At 58.0% G+C, this 19,081-nt stretch overlaps 2 protein-coding genes across 2 annotated transcripts in view; one reads left to right on the top strand and one right to left on the bottom strand.

Annotated features, from left to right (window-relative positions):
- Positions 1-4,389: 4,389 nt before the first annotated feature.
- LOC119096858 (serine/arginine repetitive matrix protein 2) overlaps positions 4,390-19,081 on the bottom strand; it is a 56,125-nt gene continuing 41,433 nt past the window's right edge. Inside the window, exons 5-6 of the mRNA XM_037219820.1 lie at positions 8,976-9,158; positions 4,390-4,462 (exon numbers count right to left, since the gene is read on the bottom strand). Of these exons, the coding sequence (XP_037075715.1) occupies positions 9,142-9,158 (17 nt within the window). The 3' untranslated portion in view covers positions 4,390-4,462; positions 8,976-9,141. The remainder of the gene's footprint in view (positions 4,463-8,975; positions 9,159-19,081) is intronic.
- LOC119096704 (cuticlin 2-like) lies at positions 6,837-7,445 on the top strand. The gene has a single exon (XM_037219599.1). It carries the CDS (start codon positions 6,837-6,839, stop codon positions 7,443-7,445), a length of 609 nt encoding a protein of 202 aa, XP_037075494.1.

Consider the following 19,081-nt stretch of genomic DNA (forward strand, 5'->3'; position numbering starts at 1 on the left):
CGCAAGTAGAGAAAATGTCTGGCTGTAGTGTTCGCGCTTTCCCGAGCACGTTCCTCTCACAATTGCTCTTGTCTGCATACGCAGGTGAAATTTAGCGTGTGCTTTCCAATGCGAACCATATTCTTTCTTGCATGGCGTCTGAAAAGATGTCTCACAAATGCCGAACGAGTGCCGTATGTTTAAATGCCGTGGAGTTTAATGCGACAGAAGAAGAAGAAAATCCTCAGCTTGCAGTCAATGTACTTATCGCATATTCTGGATACCGGAAAAGCGTTGAACGTAATTGATGCTGACCCCAACTGGGCACAATTACGATTTTAAAACTTCAGTGTCATTAAAAAGTGACAAATTAGCATGCACGCAAGGATGGATCTGTGCCTTTAAACTTGATATATTCCATGCAAATAATTTTGGACTGGCAGGTCTCTACGTTTGGTGCAACCCTAGCCCGTGTCTTCCGGCAGTCGTTGCTCGGTCTCGTCGAATCCAAACCATGGATTAACACTCAGTCCATACATGTTATAGACATGGTTATAACAGAACCCGTACAAAAGTCGTGTTTGATAATCTCGTGTTAAACTTCGATCTGCGAGGAGTTCTGGTAGGAAAGGGAACGGGTCCTTTTACTTGAATTTAAAAATCACAAGCTGCAGGCCACGATCGCAACCTCTTGCCGACTAAAAGTAAGCTAAAATGCTTCCGGTGTACCCGACGGCGGAGGCCAGCAAGATCTGAGGGTCACCTGTTCATCTGACGATGCAACGGCTGTAATCCTACCAGCTGAGTAGCCATGACCGCTGCACTAAAGCCCACCCGATCCAGCCAGCCACCGCGCCAGACAAACTGCAGCCTCATCATCAGAATCACATGGCCAAACAAGTCCAGATCGCGGTCGAAAAATGCCGACGCAGCGCATCTTTCTGCTGGCAGGAGACCCTCTTCAGACAGAAAAGACATAACACTGTTTCAAGCGTGACCTCAAAGCCCGTGGCCACAATGAGTGGGGAACACTAAAAGAGGTCGGTATGACAGAGTGGTTGGAACAAGACTGCTTTCATAGCAAACGTTAACAAGTACGCCCATTCTAAAAAAGTGGTGCGTCTGCTGGCTATGTCTGCCATAGCACTACCTGCCCATGCCGGTGGTGCTCCACCCGCGGCTTATTTTTTAGCTTTCGCACTCTATTTTTCACTTCCCTCGGTCGGCAACAGTTGTACGGCTGTGAGCTCGCCCTCGTAACCTCGGGGCACGGCCCTCCTGCAGGAGTGCGCCCCGCCACCAGCCGCCCGTGGCGCCGAGAATCTCGTCATCTACCGGCGTCATTCCGCGAGTGCCCAAGAGCCGAATACTGCCGCCTCGCGAAGCTTACGGTCTTGACAGAGGCAAGCAGGTAGGCGAGACGCGAAGACAGCCGGACCGTCCCGCAGAAACGAGAGACGGACGGCGCCCGGCCGACCCCGGCCGACGCTCCACGTCGCGGCACGAGACCCCCTGACCCCGGCAGCACGTGACGCCGAGCCGGGCCGTTGCGAAACCGGCGCCAATTGATGGGTTGGCGGGCGCGCGCGGCGCAGGGGCTGCACGTGTCGACAGCGGGTCGGTCCAGGGTCGGCCGTGCAGCGCGCCGCTGGACGGCGGCGCCACCGGCGGGCAGGGTTACCCAGAAGCCCGCCGCTGCCAGCCTGCAGCGGCGGACTGAGCATAGGCCCTAGTCGCAGCGAATGATTGGTGCAGTTCATGATAGCATGGAGATGATGGAGGTAATATCAAACCCAGTGCAGGCTGTTCAGCACTGCTTAAACTTACATGGTGCCCGGGCATGTCAGATGATGTCCAATGGCCCGGACGCCAGGTATTACTGGAATGCCTGATGAAGGTTGGTGCGCATTAGCACTTCAGCACTGCATGGAAAAAGCAGCCTTAAAGAGCGAGATATGCTGCCGAAGGACCTATCATATCCCCGGCTCCGGCCCGCCAGCATGTTTCGTCAGCGCCGCGCCCGGATGAGGGCCTCCGCAAGGTTCGAATGTAGCCGCCGCTGTCTGGCCGACTTCGCTGCAAATGGTGCGAACTCTTGCCGCACAGACACGCTGTTTCCGGGTCACGTGCCTTCGCGGTATACAGCGGAGCCTTGAGAGCCATTCCGGGAGAACCAGCGCTCGGTTGCATTCTGTAGTGCGGAATAGAATGCGAGCTTTGGTATGTGGGCTGCACCGCAGTCGCACAGGCGGAAAACGACAAGTCGGATTTCCCTTGCTCCATATGACTATGGGGCAGGCCAACAATCACCCATCAGGGTCAGACAATGATGAGCATCGCGAACTAAGTAGATAGTGGTGACGTTTTAAGCCAGGGGTGAATCTGGACGCGTTATACCCCTCACCTATCGTGTGCAATGCAAGGTTATGCCTACCAGATGTTGACGGGTCTAAATACACGCCATTAAGCAGACCCTTGGGTGACAGAGAGCGGCACGTTGGCAGACCTACAATGAGGCAATTCAGTGCTGGTGGGATACAATGTATTCTAGGCCTTGCACGGCGGATTACATAACCATTCGTCTCCCAACACAAACAGAGCCAAGGTGCCATTGTGAAACATCAGTTATGGCACAGGGTGGAGTTTCTGCATTCAAAGGCGCGCACCCGTCGGTGGTTTTCCTTTCGGGAAATTCTGGATGATATCAAACATTAGAGCGGATACAGGACACTTAATCGACGTACTTACTGCGTGAACTTAAGTACGTAAACCCACCCACTAATCGGGAAGGGTTTTCCCGAGCATTCACATAATAGAGCGCGAAACGTGCACAAGATCATTGCACATCCCGGTAGATCAGAATACGTCGGGCCAGACCGACATCAGAGCAAACCAGACTGACTATATGGAACATGCCGTTGTAATGAAACGAAAATATTTGAGCTTCTTGAGACTCGCTTCACTTATATTATTTCTTTTCCAGCCGCCAAATTTCAACACGCGCCCGGATGAGGGTCAATTTGACCCATCTTGGGAGGTCATTCCAGACTACCTTCCGAGCGATGTAGCCGCGCCGATCCCTGTGCAGCTGTAGATAATTGAAAAACCGTCCTTTTTACATAAAAACATTAGGTGTTCCTTGTAAAGCCACTACTCTAAAGCAGATCAAAATCAAGCCATGATTGCCAGCAGACATTTATAGGAAATCGCTCCATCTAAAACATCAACATAGTGTTAGAGAATTCCAGAATCTTCTAGATGATTTCTTAGACAATAAGATAACTAAATTTAGGATTTGGAGTGATTGCGTTGACCTCGGATTAGGTGCCAAGGTCAGATAGAGGTCAAAACCAAGCTGTTTTGTATGGGATAACTTGCCTTAAGAGATAGTTTTGGATGCCATTTTGAATTCATTGATTACAGGAACGTCACCAGACATATTATTTGAATTGCATTAAGATCAGAGGAGGTCGCTGACCCAACATGACCCCGAACAACCCTTTGTCGTTGGGAACATGCCCCGTAGCGAAGCTCTTGACGTTTTTTTTATTAAACAATGTGACAGTTGTATTGCCACCGTGGCTTTCTAAAGGTCAAATAACGTCACTGGCCTGAAATAAACAAGTGACCTTTCGCTTGGATCTGGAAAAAGGTGACTGCATGAGCAGGTGAGAGGGTACTTCGTACAATGCTCCGGAGTTTGGCATTATTTGACACAGGTCATAACCAAGGAGCTTAAAAGTTAACACAAGTGAGTCCACATACAGGCCACCCTACCCTGTGAATTGGGTATTTTGACTGTCTCACTTTTTAGACCTCAGAGGGTCAAATTGGGTCAGAGGGTCAGAGGGTCAAACTGATCGTGTCCGGTCACCCGGCAGCGCTATACGCACGCTGCGAGCATGTGCATGAATCGCGTTCGTGGCTGCAGGGTCGGTCGATATTGGGTTGGTGAGCTCGCCGTTACGAAACAGTTGGGATCAGTGGGACATGATTTTATCATGCTGTTGTCAGCATCGCGGCTTGTAGTAGGTCGATTTCAGTTTAAAGATCAAGCAGCCATACCTGCGAATGTCGTCTGCTTTCATTTCCTTTCTACCAGCGTTACCTTTGAATACCACACTAACACCTGCTGACGAAACGAGTGACTGGGTGCTTGACTGGGTGCTGGGTGCACGATGCTTTGGTTCAGCCACCCAACGAATTAGCAGAGCGAACTGATGTAATCCCTCCATCCCCACTCCCACCTCACCTCACCCCTGGAGGTGCATCAGGAGCGGTCTTAGCCTGACGGGAGTTGAACTGAACTGGACTGGACTGAACTGGACTTAACTGAACTGAGCCGAACTGACCTCGTCGTCGCCCGGCTCCTTGTCGTCGTCCGAGTCGGCTACCTCGGGCACCGCCTCGACCGGCTCGTAGTGCGAGTCGAGCGCCTCGTACAGGTGGCCGTCATCGAGCCACTCCTCGTCCGTCTCGCCGCCTGGCGGGGCGGGTCACGTCAGGTCAGCCGAGGTCAGCCACCAGCCCAGTCGGGGTCGGGTTGGCCGGGGACGGCACAGGCACGGTGTAGCGAGCTCAACTGCACATAAGCCTTTGGCATGGCCAGGCAAACGGATTTAAGCGAATTGACTAGCACTTGTGATCGAATCGATGACGATAAAATAAGCAGCATCCGGCTTATGGCTGAGGACGATGACGACTGCCTCGTTAACATGATGGCGTCCTTGACATTCACATACACGGCATGACTGCATAACACGAACTAAAAAAAAGCAGCACATTTGGTCTAGCAAGCACGGGAGAACAAAAATGAATCTGTTGTGCGTAGAACGACGGAACGCATCAAAAGGCATCGTCAGTGTTTTACGCATTGGAGGCACCCAGCAGATGGTGTCTGACAGCACATAAGCCTAGCAAGAACGCAGCACTCTTTCAGCCGATGCCCCGTGCGGATGGATGGCGATAAGACAAAATCAGGGCTCAGGGGTCAGGTGAGCTCTGGGACGGCACAATATCAGCAGGTAAAACTGCAACTGCCACTCCATCAAACGGACAGGGAAACAATGCAAGACGGTTTAAGCACGGGTGTGCACTCAGTGGCAAACATTGGTCGTCGGCCAGGCCACAGATAGCGTCCATAGCGTGACGAAACATCAGTCAGGTCGCAGGTAAACAAGACTTCGCTGGGGTAAACACGCTACGACGAAGCGGGTTGCAGAGACCTTCACCCTGCCCCTCCCCCCCCCCCCCCACATGCTCCTCCCCCGGGGGAGAGCGGGCATGTGGGATGCGGGGGGTTGCCGGGCGTCATGCTGGATGGTTGCCGGCGCCATGCCAGGCGCGACGCGTAATCAGTGTGTCAGGCCTAGGGACCAGAGTGCGCCGAGGTAAGACGGACTCCGGCAATCGATCCCAGACAGCAGCGTCACCACTGCCCGAGGGCAGGTAATTTCCCGTAATGTTTCCGTGAATCGACATCCTCTGGCCTCGACCGTCATGGAGGAGATAAGCGCCGGCCCTGCCTCCACCAGTGGTAAAGTGCTGCACGGCGACCGGCAACCGGGGAGCCCTGACTGCCGGCGGCGCCCGGGCGCTCTGACCAGCGGCGTCCTGGCCGGCGGCGCCCCCTCCTGTGGTGAGGTGCTGTGTGGTGACCGACCTCCGGGGCGCCGCTGTACGGTGCCTGACCGGTGGCACCCGGAGCCCTGACCGGCGGCGCCCCGGTCCCCTGAACGCCTGTCGTGGCCGCTGTACGGCGCGCGGCCTCCGAGGCGCCGCCGGACTCCTGACCGGCGGCGCCCCGGTGCCCTGACCGGCTGCGGTGAGCCGCTGTACGGTGCCCGGCCTCCGAGGCGCCCCGGACTCCTGACCGGCGGCGCCCCGGTGCCCTGACCGGCTGCGGTGAGCCGCTGTACGGCGTCCGGCTTCCGAGGCGCCGCCGGACTCCTGACCGGCGGCGCCCCGGTGCCCTGGCCGGCTGCGGTGAGCCGCTGTACGGTGTCCGGCTTCCGAGGCGCCGCCGGACTCCTGACCGGCGACGCCCCGGTGCCCTGACCGGCTGCGGTGAGCCGTTGTACGGTGCCCGGCTTCCGAGGCGCCGCCGGACTCCTGACCGGCGGCGCCCCCGTGCCCTGACCGGCTGCGGTGAGCCGCTGTACGGTGTCCGGCCTCTGAGGCGCCGCCGGACTCCTGACCGGTAATCGGCGGAACCGTCACGGGAAGTGGTCCGCGTCGTTAGCCTCGATCCCGTGTACGACAGAGTCAGGACCACCCAAGCCGACAGGCGGGCTCTCAGAGCGCCAGATGCTTGGTATGGCCACTGTCCTGCCATACGGCAGCACTCTGGCAAGTCTGGTCTGCCATTCGATGGACCGTTTCTCCCTAGCAGTGACCTTGAGAAGTCAGTCTCGCCACTTAGTGACATGCATTGCGTAAGTCCTGTGATCAAGTGGTGTCCCCGGCAGGCATCCCGGAACTGCTTCGCCAAGTGCCCCCTCAGCGTACCACTCTGGCACGGTGGCTTCTCTGTCCTGCTTTTAAAACGTGGCTAAGATAAATGTATATCATTCACACTTCAGCTGTGCCCTGGTGGTTGCAACACCGGCCGGGTACGCTCGTCGAATGGGCTGAAAGGAGAAAGTGGGCTCCCCCTGTAATGCGCGGGCCGACCGAGAATATCTGATCGGGACAATGACTCAAGACTCCGGGATTCAATGTTCAGTCCTGAGGTGACGCAGTTGTCAAGACTCGGCGGCGCCGCAGAGGCCAGGGGCAGCGGATACAATGGTCAGCGAGAGACCGCGCAAAGTTAGGCATCCACGAGCGGCGGCGATCGTCAGAGCGCGGCGCTCGAGATGTCCGTCTCGCCGGGCGGCGGCGGTCGTCGGAGCGCGGCGCTCGAGGACTCTGTCTCGCCGAGCAGCGGCGGCCGTCAGAGCGCGGCGCTCGAGATGTCCGTCTCGCCGGGCGGCGGCGGTCGTCAGAGCGCGGCGCTCGAGGGCTCCGTCTCGCCGAGCGGCGGCGGTCGTCAGAGCGCGGCGCTCGAGATGTCCGTCTCGCCGGGCGGAGGCGATCGTCAGAGCGCGGCGCTCGAGGACTCTGTCTCGCCGAGCAGCGGCGGCCGTCAGAGCGCGGCGCTCGAGGTGCCCGTCTCGCCGGGCGGCGGCGGTCGTCAGAACGCGGCGCTCGAGGGCTCCGTCTCGCCGAGCGGAGGCGATCGTCAGAGCGCGGCGCTCGAGATGTCCGTCTCGCCGGGCGGAGGCGATCGTCAGAGCGCGGCGCTCGAGGACTCTGTCTCGCCGAGCGGCGGCGATCGTCAGAGCGCGGCGCTCGAGGACTCTGTCTCGCCGAGCAGCGGCGGCCGTCAGAGCGCGGCGCTCGAGGACTCCGTCTCGCCGAGCGGCGGCGATCGTCAGAGCGCGGCGCCTGGGGCGTCCGTCTCGCCCCACATCAGTCGACGGTAGCGCGCCGGTAACCGCGAGGGATAGAAGCTTACAGCCCGCCGACACCTGAGCCATGTTTCTGCCGCTCGGGCGGCTGAGTCACGGCCGCGGCAGTGCCGCACCGCTTCCGGCGCGGCGGCGCTCCACCTGACGCGGGTGTGAGGCGTGGCATTCCCGTGCGACGGAAACGAGCGGTTCCGGCTGCCAATCGCCGCGAACTTTCACCTAGAGCCGATCTGTCGGAAGACGTGCCGGCATCCAATTAGAAACTGAGCCGCGGGTGTGGCGCGCGGGAAGCGACGCGGCGGCGGCATGAGCCGGGGAAGAGAGCCGCGGTCATGGCAGTCGAGCACGGACGGCACAGCGAGCAGAGCCGGCGGCGGTGATGAGCTGACAACAGGAGTAAGACTGAACACCAGGCAGGCGCGTAATCACACAAACAATAGCCTTGTGTGTTTGGCATTGTTGCGACTGTTGCTTTCATGGCGACAAAAGGAGTGCACGGCATGTGAAACAAGGCTGGCTGATGCGGGCGATCTGATCTGCACACCGGATAACATTATATCTGGCGACCAGCGCCAGACCTCGTGTGGCTGTGTTCTGTGCGTCGCCTATTGAAAAGCTCGCGCTGATGTTAAGGGGCTGACGTTCCAAGGAAGCTCAGTCTTTTTGTGACATCTAGAATGAGGATGAAAGTTATGATCTTCATCCAGTTCCCCAATGCATGGCAACGGCGGCCAGGCTGTTGTGATCGGTGTTATGCAGGCTTCGTCTCAATACCCCGAAACGCGTTGGCACGGATACTGATCTGTAAAAAACGCCATCTATGAACCGGTCGATCGTGAGCTCACACCGAAGGTAGCACCATGCCTGAACATTGCATTCATATTGCATTGTTCAGCATTGCATTAAACGTTTGACTGACCGCGAGAGGACAGCCATGGGTATCAGCCATCAGGATATTTTTTGGTGGTGGTTTCCTGAGCTTAGCATATACCATACGCTCTCGGGATGATTAGAGCATCCTGATACATTCCTGCGTCCCCGGAGGGAGCCTATTGAGTAAATAACACCATATTGCGCCGCCAATGAGAGGCGCGTGCGCAGCAGCCTGGCCGGCGGCAGGTGACGCGCGAGTCGGGCTCTAGCCGAGTCACTGTCGGCCCAGGCGGCCACCAAGGCCGACCGGTCGGCGGCACGTCCCGGCGCACCTTCGAGGGCCCGCCCATCCCCGCGCTGCTGCGCCGGCCGGCGCACGTACAGCGGCTCCCCGCGGGGGCGGGGGGCGGGGGGAGGGGGCAGGGCGGCCGCACGGGAACGCAAGGTCGGCCGACAGCGGCCGTGGAGGCTGGCGTTCGGCGTCCGTCCGCGCGTGGAGCTCGCAGCTCGGGGAGGCCGGCGCACGGAGACAGAGCTCACGGCGCACAGCCGGCGCACGGAGACAGAACTCACGGCGCACAGCCGGCGCATGAAGACAAAGCCCACGGCGCACAGCTGTGGCATGGAGACAGAGCTCATGGCGCGCAGCCGGCGCACGGAGTCATAACTTACGGTGTATAGCCGGGCACGGAGATCGAGCTCACGGCACATAATCGCGCACGGAGACAAAGCTCACGGCGCACAACCGGCGCACGGAGACAGAGCTCACGGCGCACAGCCGCCGCAGGAACAGCCGCTTCCCGTCTGCACCTTATCCACGTGCCAGTCAGTGTGCGGTTCAAACACGCCAGGCGTCTGGGACATGGGGTATTTGTTAGAGGCCTTGATGGCTGTAAACGCGCCAAAGATGTGTTTGACAACGGGCCACAAAGGTGATGGTCATGTGATAGAACAGGTCCGGACCGATCACACAATGACACTGTCAGCGGTCTCGTCCTATTTGGTGTACCAGATGACCTCGACTCGCGTACCGGTGCATCGGATAGCCTTCCCCAGTCTACCGGTGCATCGGATAACTTCGCCCCGTCTATCGATGCATCGGAGGGCCTCGCCCTGTCTACCTGTCCATCGGATATCCCCGCCCCGTCTACCGGTGCATCGGATGCCCTTGCCTCGTCTAAAGGTGCGTCGGATAGCCCCACCCCGTCTACCTGTGCACTGGACAACTTCGCTCCATCTACCGATGGATCGGATAGTTTCGCCCCGTTTACCAATGCATCGGATAGCCTCACCACGTCCACCGGTGCATCGGATAGCCTCGCCCCGTCTATCGGTGCATCGGATAGCCTTACCCCGTCTACCGGTGCGTCGGATAGCCTCAGCCCGTCTATCGGTGCATCGGATAGCCTCAGCCCGTCTACCGGTGCATCGGATAGCCTCAGCCCGTCTACCGGTGCATCAGATAGCTTCACCCCGTCTATCGGTGCATCGGATAGCCTCAGTCCGTCTACCTGTGCACCAGATACCCTCGTCCCCGTCCACCGGTGCATCGGATAACCTCGCCCCGTCTACCGGTGCGTCGGATAGCCTCGACTTGTCCAACGATGTCGCGAATAGTCTAACTTCGTCCACCAGCACCTCGGATAATATCGGACCACCCATTGGCATCTCGGACAGCCCTGAACTGTCCGCCGCCACCTGGGATATCCCTGAACCGCCTTCCGTGGTCAGCCGAGCCAGTGTCCGGTCGTCCGCCGGGCGCTGCCGTGCGCACGTCCTGCCCGCCCCGGTCGGACATGCCAACCTCTGGTGTGGGGCCGAAGCCGGTCGCCGGAACGCCCTGGACGGCGGGGTCAGGCGGGCGGACCGGTGCGCGGGGAGGCCGCGCCGACCACAGTGCCGCGCCACCGCCCGGCCTTCCGGTGACCTCCCGTGACCCGCGGTCGGCGGGTCGGCGGCTCGTTTCGGCCGCCGGCCGCCGTGCAGCGGACCGCAGGCTGGCAGAGCGGCGAACGTGACGCGCTGTATCGATCGGCGGCGTTCGCGGCGTGCCGCTGTGTATGTTCCGCATTGCGCGCCCCGCGTTATTTAACGTGTAGTTTGCACTGATGGGCAAGGCACATTCAGCTGATTATTCGCAACCCCAGTCACGACTGCCACTTCCAGCCTGCCGATTTGCCCTTCACGAAGCTCACCGCGTATGTGCATAGCGTCTGAACTTGCGTAGACAAAGAGCGCGAACGGGAAATGTCCACTGGTTAGCAGTGACGCATGCAAATTGCAGACAGACGCTTGTAGACAAAGAAACCACGGACCCTTGTGCAGCGCACAAGCGTATGTTCTAGGAAGCAAATTACGACAGATCACTTGCGAGAGTCGGGCGTATCTCTAGGCGCATCTTCCACTGCATCATCTGGAAACACACTACGCGTATCTCCCATTGCATCATCCGGAGACGCACTGCGCGTATCTCCCTCTGCATCATCTGGAGACACAATACGCGTATCTCCCGCTGCGTCATCTGGTGACAAACTATGCGTATCTCCCACTGCATTATCTGGAAACACACTACGCGTATCTCTCACTGCATCATCTGGTTGGCGCACTATGCGTATCTCCCACCGCATCATCTGGAGACACACTAAGCGTATCTCCCACTGCCTCATCTGGAAACACACTACGCGTATCTCCCACTGCCTCATCTAGAGACGCACTACGCGCATCTCCCACTACATCATCTGGAAACGCACGTCTTTTTGAGATCGAACCATTTATTATGTTTCCCCTACAACGTCGGGTAATTTTGAGTGCGTAAAAGTATACGCGTTGCGGTATGTATCAATACTAGCGATATTTTACATCCATTAACGATCGAAACACGCGCGAGAATTCAGACATTTTCGAAACGATCAATGAGCGATATTAAAGTGGTCATGTCAGTTTGGCCTAAAACGACCCAAACGAGTTAGCCAAGCACATTAACATCACATTGCAAACAGAGGTGGTAAGAATGCCATCAGGCTTGAGGTCCCTGTACGGACAGCACAAGCCTGTAGGGTTCTTTCGAAATAAAAACTGCTTGAAAGCTTGCTCGTGGTCCAGAAGTCGGTAAGGAAGTGTTTAAGAGCCGATTATAATGGAGAGCCAATCCGCGCCACGCTGCGCTCTCCAGAGCCAATAACCTCTCGGCGCCACAATCGTAAGGCCTCGCCGGATACGGTGCACGGCCGGTCGCGTGCGGTCTCTGGGGGCCTCCAGCGCGAGCGGACACCCAGCAGCTGTGTTTACATCACGGGGCCGTGACTCACGGCGAGTCGTGACTCATCGGGCCCCGGGCGCCGCTGAGTGGACGCGGCGCGGTCAAGACAGGGAGCTGACCTGGCCGGCACATCCGGACCGGCCCTGCGATCAGCAGCCGGCGGTGTCGCGCGCCGCCCCGGCCGCGCCGTACCGCGCCGGGCAGGAGCCGCTCCGCAGGATCACCGCAGGACGAGCCCCACCAGCCTAACCGGCGCATCGGGACTGGAGTGGCGCCCCGATCAGCATTAGCTGGCGGCGGAGCGCCGCTCAGTGCGGGCCAGCGCCACTAGTGTGGCACGCGCCTCACGGAGCGAGCCCCACCGCCGCAGACGAGAGAGCCCACCGCATGAGATAAAGAGGCCCGAACGCACGATATGCCCGCTGACGTGCTGGTGCGCCGGTCCTGAAAGAAAACGTCTCCAGACGGCCATACGCGATCTTAGATTTACTGCCGTACAAATATAACGGACCGGCATGTTTTTGCCAGTCGCCCATATTGGCGATTATCTATCTTCATACGAACGATAATGCCTACCAGTACCACAAAATACATATTTGAAATGTCCGGTCAAGGGTCAGTGGACTAACAGATAAACCACTCAAGAAGGTAAAGGTACGTGTAATAAGTTGGACGCCCTATTATGCTTGTGTGAAAGTGGAAAAGTAGGGTCACTCATCCAAACACTATATCCTTGCTCGATCTCCATCGACATGCCAGACCGGAATATGACTTACCTGCGCCAGAAGAAATGAGATAATCAGGCGTTATCATCTACTTTAGGTTGATACGGAAGTGAGAGCTGAAACCAAGCAAGTGGAGAGAGTCGGTATAAAAACGGGTTAATCACTGCCTAGAGAAGATGTGAGGAATGCCCACGAAAACAGGGAGAGGAATGAAGGGGCGATAGAGAGAAAGAGTGGGAGGGCTGGAACACACCCGCAGCCTTGAGCTCGCTAGCGTTGACCAACTGGTACCTTCCACGGCCATCGGCGTAATTTTGCCAACTCACATCTGGAAACGATAAGCTGGTCGTATATAAGGAACCCTTGTATAAGAAACACTTGCTACGCTTCGCTCGAGTAAGGCCAACACGAGTCTGAGTGCCAGCACAAAGACGCAAAAGACAAACAGCAGGCGGTTTTTGAGCTAAATGCGCGGAACATTGTGGCATAGGCTGTCCTGATTAGCTTTGTAAAGTAGTTACCTCATGGGATTTTCTTTCGACACAGTAACATTTCTGCCGCAGTTTCGGCTTAAGATTTCCGTCCTGGCAGGTGGATACTCGACAGTGGCACTTCCTCCACCGCAGTACAGTGGCCATGGTGTTGTCGGCGCAAACGCTATCAGCGCGCATTCTCCACGGTTTTACGGCCGAAGACAAAGCGCACGAGTAGCAATGTCTGAGTTGCTGGGATCTCTTGGGGTCAAACACTTTCTTATACAGATTCTTCGGCTTGGTCTAAGAAAACACGAAGTTAAAGAAAGTATTACGAGTTACTATATGGTAGGCTCAACCCCACAACACATGAGGTTCCGCCGCTGCATTGCATCTTAGCGTACGCCTGGTTACTCAGGCGTCTCTAAACGAAATACAAAAGCGTACAATCGCCTTTTCAGGGCACTGGAAAGCTTTCATTTGATAAACATCCGACGGCAGGTCAGCACGCGTGTCACCGCTGACCCAGCTGTTTACACCGACAGCGATTGTGACATGCCGACAGCGGACAGATGTCCATAGCACTGTCCTCAGCTCCGAGGTCACCATCAAGGACAAAGCTCGCCATGTTTAGCAACAGTGAAGACGGCTGGTTACCCCATCGCACGCCAGGCAGCCATCCCTGCTGGAGGCCGCTCGGCGCGGCGTCGAGTTGTAAAGTGGGCTCCATTTGGAGCCACGTGATCCTAGGATAACCCTGCATCGGACGTGTGGCAACATAGGGAGGCCGTTTCCAGATGTTTGCCCTGCCAGAGCCCAGCGCTCCCGCTCACATCAATAGCGTCAAGACGGGCGGAGAGCCCCGAGGCGGCAAAGATCCGGATCCGGTTCGGACTAGAAAGTGATCAAGACCTTGACACCAGGACCCACGGACGGCGCCGGCGCCGGCCGCTCGCGCCAGCGCTCACACAGCCGGCCAGGTCTGCTGGTGACCGGCGCGTCACGGTAATGAGCAGACAGGCGGGCCGCAGCCGGCCAGGTCCGCTGGTGACCGGCACGTCACGGTAATGAGCAGACGTGCGGGCCACAGCCGGCCAGGTCCACTGGTGACCGGCGCGTTACGGTAATGAGCAGACAGGCGGGCCGCAGCCGGCCCAGCGGCGGGCTGACTGGCAACGATAACAGCCACGCTGGCCACGCTGGCCACGCTGGCCACGCTGGTCACGGGGGCTGCCTTCGCGTCGTGAATCGTGGTGCCTGGCGATGCTAGTTAGGTATGCCAATTAACGGTGGTTTGACGAAAGTGAATTGTCATTTGGACCGGTCGCTGCTCTGAAATATGTTGCAGAGGCTGCTCATTTACCAACCGATCTTTAACAGTAAAGTTTAAAGCGTTAAATTATGATAAAAAACGCAAAATGAGTGCGTCTCGAGCTCTCCATTGGTCGGCCGCGAGATGGCCGCGGTTGCTCCGCGTCACCTGACCTCTGCCCTGAGATCTGACCCGACCCGACCTACCGCCGAATCGTCGTGCACAGTTGATAGCAATCCCAGAGGGCCCATTAAAGCAGACTCGCATCAACAGAACACGCATACTGCTCACAAAACTCATTAGAATCACCTCGTGTGCACGTACCAGCTCCCCGGGGGGGGGGGGGGGGGGAGGGGCACGCACCCCTTAACAATTTATGGTATCTTTTTATGTGCACGTGACTAAACAATAGCATTCAAAATTTCCCAGTAAGCACGTAAAAATAAGAAGATGGCATACTGGCAAAAGGCGCGTTTTCTGCAAGTGGGGTGACGGTGTCCACGCAGCACCCGTGCACTGCATGACGCAGCACAGAGCCGACTACAACGGCAAGGAAGTCTACACCCGGCGCACGAGAAAGCCCACCGGGTCCAGTTATCACACGGGTAAGTTCTTGCAGTGTTAATATTACAAAGCTGTGAACTTCGGTTGCGGCAAGGGTGTGGTGACAGTTTGTACAACCGTCTAATGAGTGCTCCGTCTCAGCGTTATGTCGCGGTGCCCGCTACTTTGGTCGCAACGGTAAGAAACGTGTTGTCGCAATTGATGGCAATTCCCTAATGATAAGTGAGCTCGTTGTCATTCTTGGTGCAACCTTCAGGTTGTAGTTCTATGCGATAGCTCATTGATATGATAGAAATGATTGCTCAGTCTCAAGGGATATAATAGCTCAGGCTCATTTGATATCATAGCAATGATATCTGCCTTATGGGATAGGCAGGTGAAATTTACATCAAACACGCCTTGAGCTTATTCGCGTTGGGACTTATCATGAGAGGGCCGGGCAAATTGTCGCATCATTACAGGGGCAAAGTGGCAGGAATGGCGAGAGGTGACAGTAACGTTTCATACGTTATATATACGCATCACCTCGGAAATATCCAGGAATATTCTGTTGTATGAGTTTAAATATGCACAAACTTTCCACAAACCCGTCTTTCTTACCAGTTACCTTGAGCTCAGCACCAATGAAAGAAAATCTGAATGGTGCTGTTCGCACATGTAGCTTTAAACCATGAGGATCAGTTGCGACCAAAAGCGAATCAAGGGCGAAGAGTCCAACCAGGACATTATAGCAACGTGCCACGATATCGGGGCATGCCATATCATAGCAATTATCGCACGCGTTTCAAAGTTATTTAGTTCGAAACAACACGTGTAACGCTCGCTCCGTACAAAAATAGCATTTCCGATTCAAATATGCTGCTTCCGAAATCAAAAGCGCAGTCGTACAATGTATAGCACCTAGACCAGGCCTCCCTGTCCAGCCTACATTTATTCAACTGCCGTCGCCCCGGAGACGAACCATGCATGTCGGGCAAAGTTATCCTCACGGACGGTTATTCAAGCCCTGAGGGGCGGAAAGCTATGATGAAAGCCAATTTGGAATAAACATGGTATGTTAATGAATATCTGGCAATTAAGGATCGATGAACACAATGACAAACTTCCGTAAATCTTCCCTGCCCTGTCGTATTACGATTCTTCACAATCTCATAATTGGTGAAACTTAGGAAAGTGAAATCAAATGTGGTCGACAGAACAAGAATTGGCTTGGAAAGCTCACCTCCGACCCTAAACAATTACCGCCACACAAAACCTACATTCGAGATCACACACCGAAGCCTGGCCGTCTCGGCAGTGTCGTCATCCTTTCTGTCTGTTCCACCCCTGGGACGGGCTCTCCCCTGACTACGAGCAGTCCATTATCACGAGCAGTCTTCCCGATCACGTGTTATCTCCTCTGACCGCGTACATCTTCCTGATCACGAACAACCGCCGCTGATCGTCGACAGCCTTATGATCGCAGTCGGTCTCTCCTGATCGCCGACAGTCTCTCCTGATCAGCGACAGTCCCTCCTGATCGCGGTCGGTCTCTCCTGACCACGCGGTGACGGTCGGCCGCGCTGACACCGTCACGAGGCAGCGTCACGGCCCTGTGACGACCGCGCCGGCGCGTGGGAGCGCCGCCGCGCTCCACTGCCAACCCGCCCGCAGTGCGAAAGGCGGCGTCCGTTGCGCAACGCGCCTCGTGAAATGCGGGCAGGTCGGGCGGTCCCGACAAGTGACGCGGTGCGGTGGGACGCCGAACACCACCGGAGCCTGACGCGGCGTCGGCCAGCCGGCCGGCCTCGCCCCACTGCTGCAGGGCACGCTTGGGGCAAGCGGTGAACGCCGGCTCTCCATGTGGGTGTTTAGGATCGCTTCAAGAAATAGGTATTTCTAGACGATACAGCGTAATGCTTGCAAACTGAGCAATGGCGCGCGATTAAAATATGCCTGCCAGGTCATGTGTCACGTTACTTATGCGTTGTTTGTATATATTGTACGTGCGTTGTTTATATATATACACAAGCAGCAAGGGACCTCATTTGGCTTTCGATAAGCCTTGCAGTGCCTACATACCTACCACAGCACATACATAATGGGTCAGTGCATGACACTTGTCTGGGCCAGGTTAGCGTGTCAGCCTGGCTGCTCGGGTGATAATTGCCAATGGAAGCACGACTAGCCGACGGAAGCGCAGCCATATTCCTGCCGCTAATCGTTCCGTCTCGATTCCGCCCACGGTCTGCTCACTCTGCAACGGCAGCCACAAGTCGGCAATGTGGGCCAGCGGCACAGCCGGCAACGGTCGCGTTTCGTCAGTCGACGCTTACCGCCCAGCTCCAGCACTCAATCTGCCCCGAATCTGTCCCTGACGCCCGCCTGCAGCTCCAAGAGCGCGGGGCTGCGGGGCGGTCGACCGGCCGCCGTGCACGAGGGCGCTGGAGCCGCGCGAGACCTACCTTCCTGGTCCATCCAGACGGAGAGCTCCTGCAGCTCGGCGCCGCTCTCCTCCTGGCAGGTCTGCTTGAGCACGGCGCTGGAGCGCGCCGGTCGCCGCCGCGTGTCATTGTAATAGGTGCTCTCATACGCTGAGTCGTAATCGCTCGGGTCATGCGAGCGCTCATTGCCGATGTAGATGACCGATGTCGCCGACACCACGTACACTGGCGGGTCACAGCGGGTCACCGCCGGGTCAGGGGACGCGCCGCGGCCGAACGCACACGAAACTGGGCCAGGCGCGCGCCGAGCGGTGCCGGCCTGAGCACGAGCGGAACGGCGTGCTGCGCCGAACGCGGTCGACGGCGGCCGACGGCGGCCGCGGTTGCCCGGCCACGCGCTGACAACCCCGCTCGAGATCATTGCAACTCACCAATAGCTGGTGTATGGTTAACTGAGATGTAATTGTATAACGCGTCTTGAATACGCCTGCTTCCAAGCTGGCGTTCGAAGCTGAAGCCCACCAGAGCTACCCAAAGCCGGGGTTTGACGAGTGACAAAAGCGTGCCCTAAAAAAGCGAAAAGCAGCAAGAGAGCTGACTCGACATGTCGACAACCCAACTCAGCTGGACAAAGCACGAGCCTACTCCGCGGAGATCCACGGGCGTGACTGAGCCGGGCGGGACGCCACCTCCTGCCGCACACACCTGCCTCCTGGTCGGCCGGCGGATCGGGGAGGCGCGGCTTACGCGACGCCGCTGGCCGGCCGCTGTCCGAGGAGCTGAGGCTGGAGCAGGAGGTGGCCGAGTGCAGCGGCCGCGGCGAGTGCCGGGCCTGGGCGCTGGCTGGCCGCGGCGGCGGCGGCGGAGGCTCCACAGGCGACAGCGGCTCCACCGGCGGCAGCTCCAGCCTTGTCAGCGACTCGGAAGGTGGTTGATCTACCGACGGCAGCCCCAGCGGCGGTGGCGGCGGCTCCACAGGCGACAGCGACTCCACCGGCGGCGGCTCCAGCGGCGGCGGCCCCACCGGCGGCTGCTCCAGCTGCGACGGCGGAGGCTCCACAAGCGACAGCGACTCCACCGGCGGCGGCTCCACCGGCGGCAGCTCCACCGGCGGCGGCTCCACAAGCGACAGCGACTCCACCGGCGGCAGCTCCACCGGCGGCAGCTCCATCGGCGGCGGCTCCAGCGGCGCCGGCTCGGCCCCCTCGGCCGAACTCTCGCGGTCGTGCCCGGGTTGCGCCAGACCCGCCTCGGGACATGCCTCTGATGCCCGCCCGGTGTCAATCCGGCCCTGTGGGACCGCAGCCTCCTCGACCACGTTTGCCTGCCGCTTCAGCCTGCGTGCCAGCTGCGGCTTGGGCGGCAGCGGCGGCGGCTTGGGCCTGGGCGGCGGCGGCGGCGCGGTGGCGGGTGGCGGCGCCGCCGGCCGGCACGTCTGCAGCGCGTCCGCCGGGCACATGTACACCTCGGGCGCCAGCGTCGGCGCGCCGTGAAGCTTCCGCGGATGGCCGTCGAAAGCTACGTGACGAGGCGGACGTGGCCAGCTTGGGCGGGCGCGGAGGCGGCAGCGGGCGCGACAAATTCTCCGGCATCATCAGGGAAAAGTTCAACATCATCCACTGGCATTCCGTCCTGTTGGTCGCTGTGGTGGAGAAGAACCGAGTTAGGGAGCGGTCTCTGGTCAGGGAACGGCGCTGAGACCATGCAGATCAGGAACCAAGCACCGCTAGTTCAGCACCGTCACCAGTTCATGCAAGTCACGGGCATAACGGCATAGTCACGGGCATAAGCTCCAACCAGACATTAGGGGGACAATGGCAAAAATGAATAACGTGCGGGCAAGACAAGCTACAGCATTAGAGCACGCGCCAAAAGCCTTCCATTCAGCGCATTCTCGCGCGTGTGGACGCACTACTCATTGTCATTCGCTTTCACAGTTAATCGGGCGCGTAATGGCCGCCCGTTTTTCGCTTGATATTCAGAGCAAGTGAATCTGACGCCAAGGTGCGCTTTCGCGGCTTG

This window comes from Pollicipes pollicipes, unplaced genomic scaffold (genome assembly GCF_011947565.3).
Source record: "Pollicipes pollicipes isolate AB1234 unplaced genomic scaffold, Ppol_2.1 Scaffold_4295;HRSCAF=5057_pilon_pilon_pilon, whole genome shotgun sequence".
NCBI lineage: Eukaryota > Metazoa > Arthropoda > Thecostraca > Pollicipedomorpha > Pollicipedidae > Pollicipes > Pollicipes pollicipes.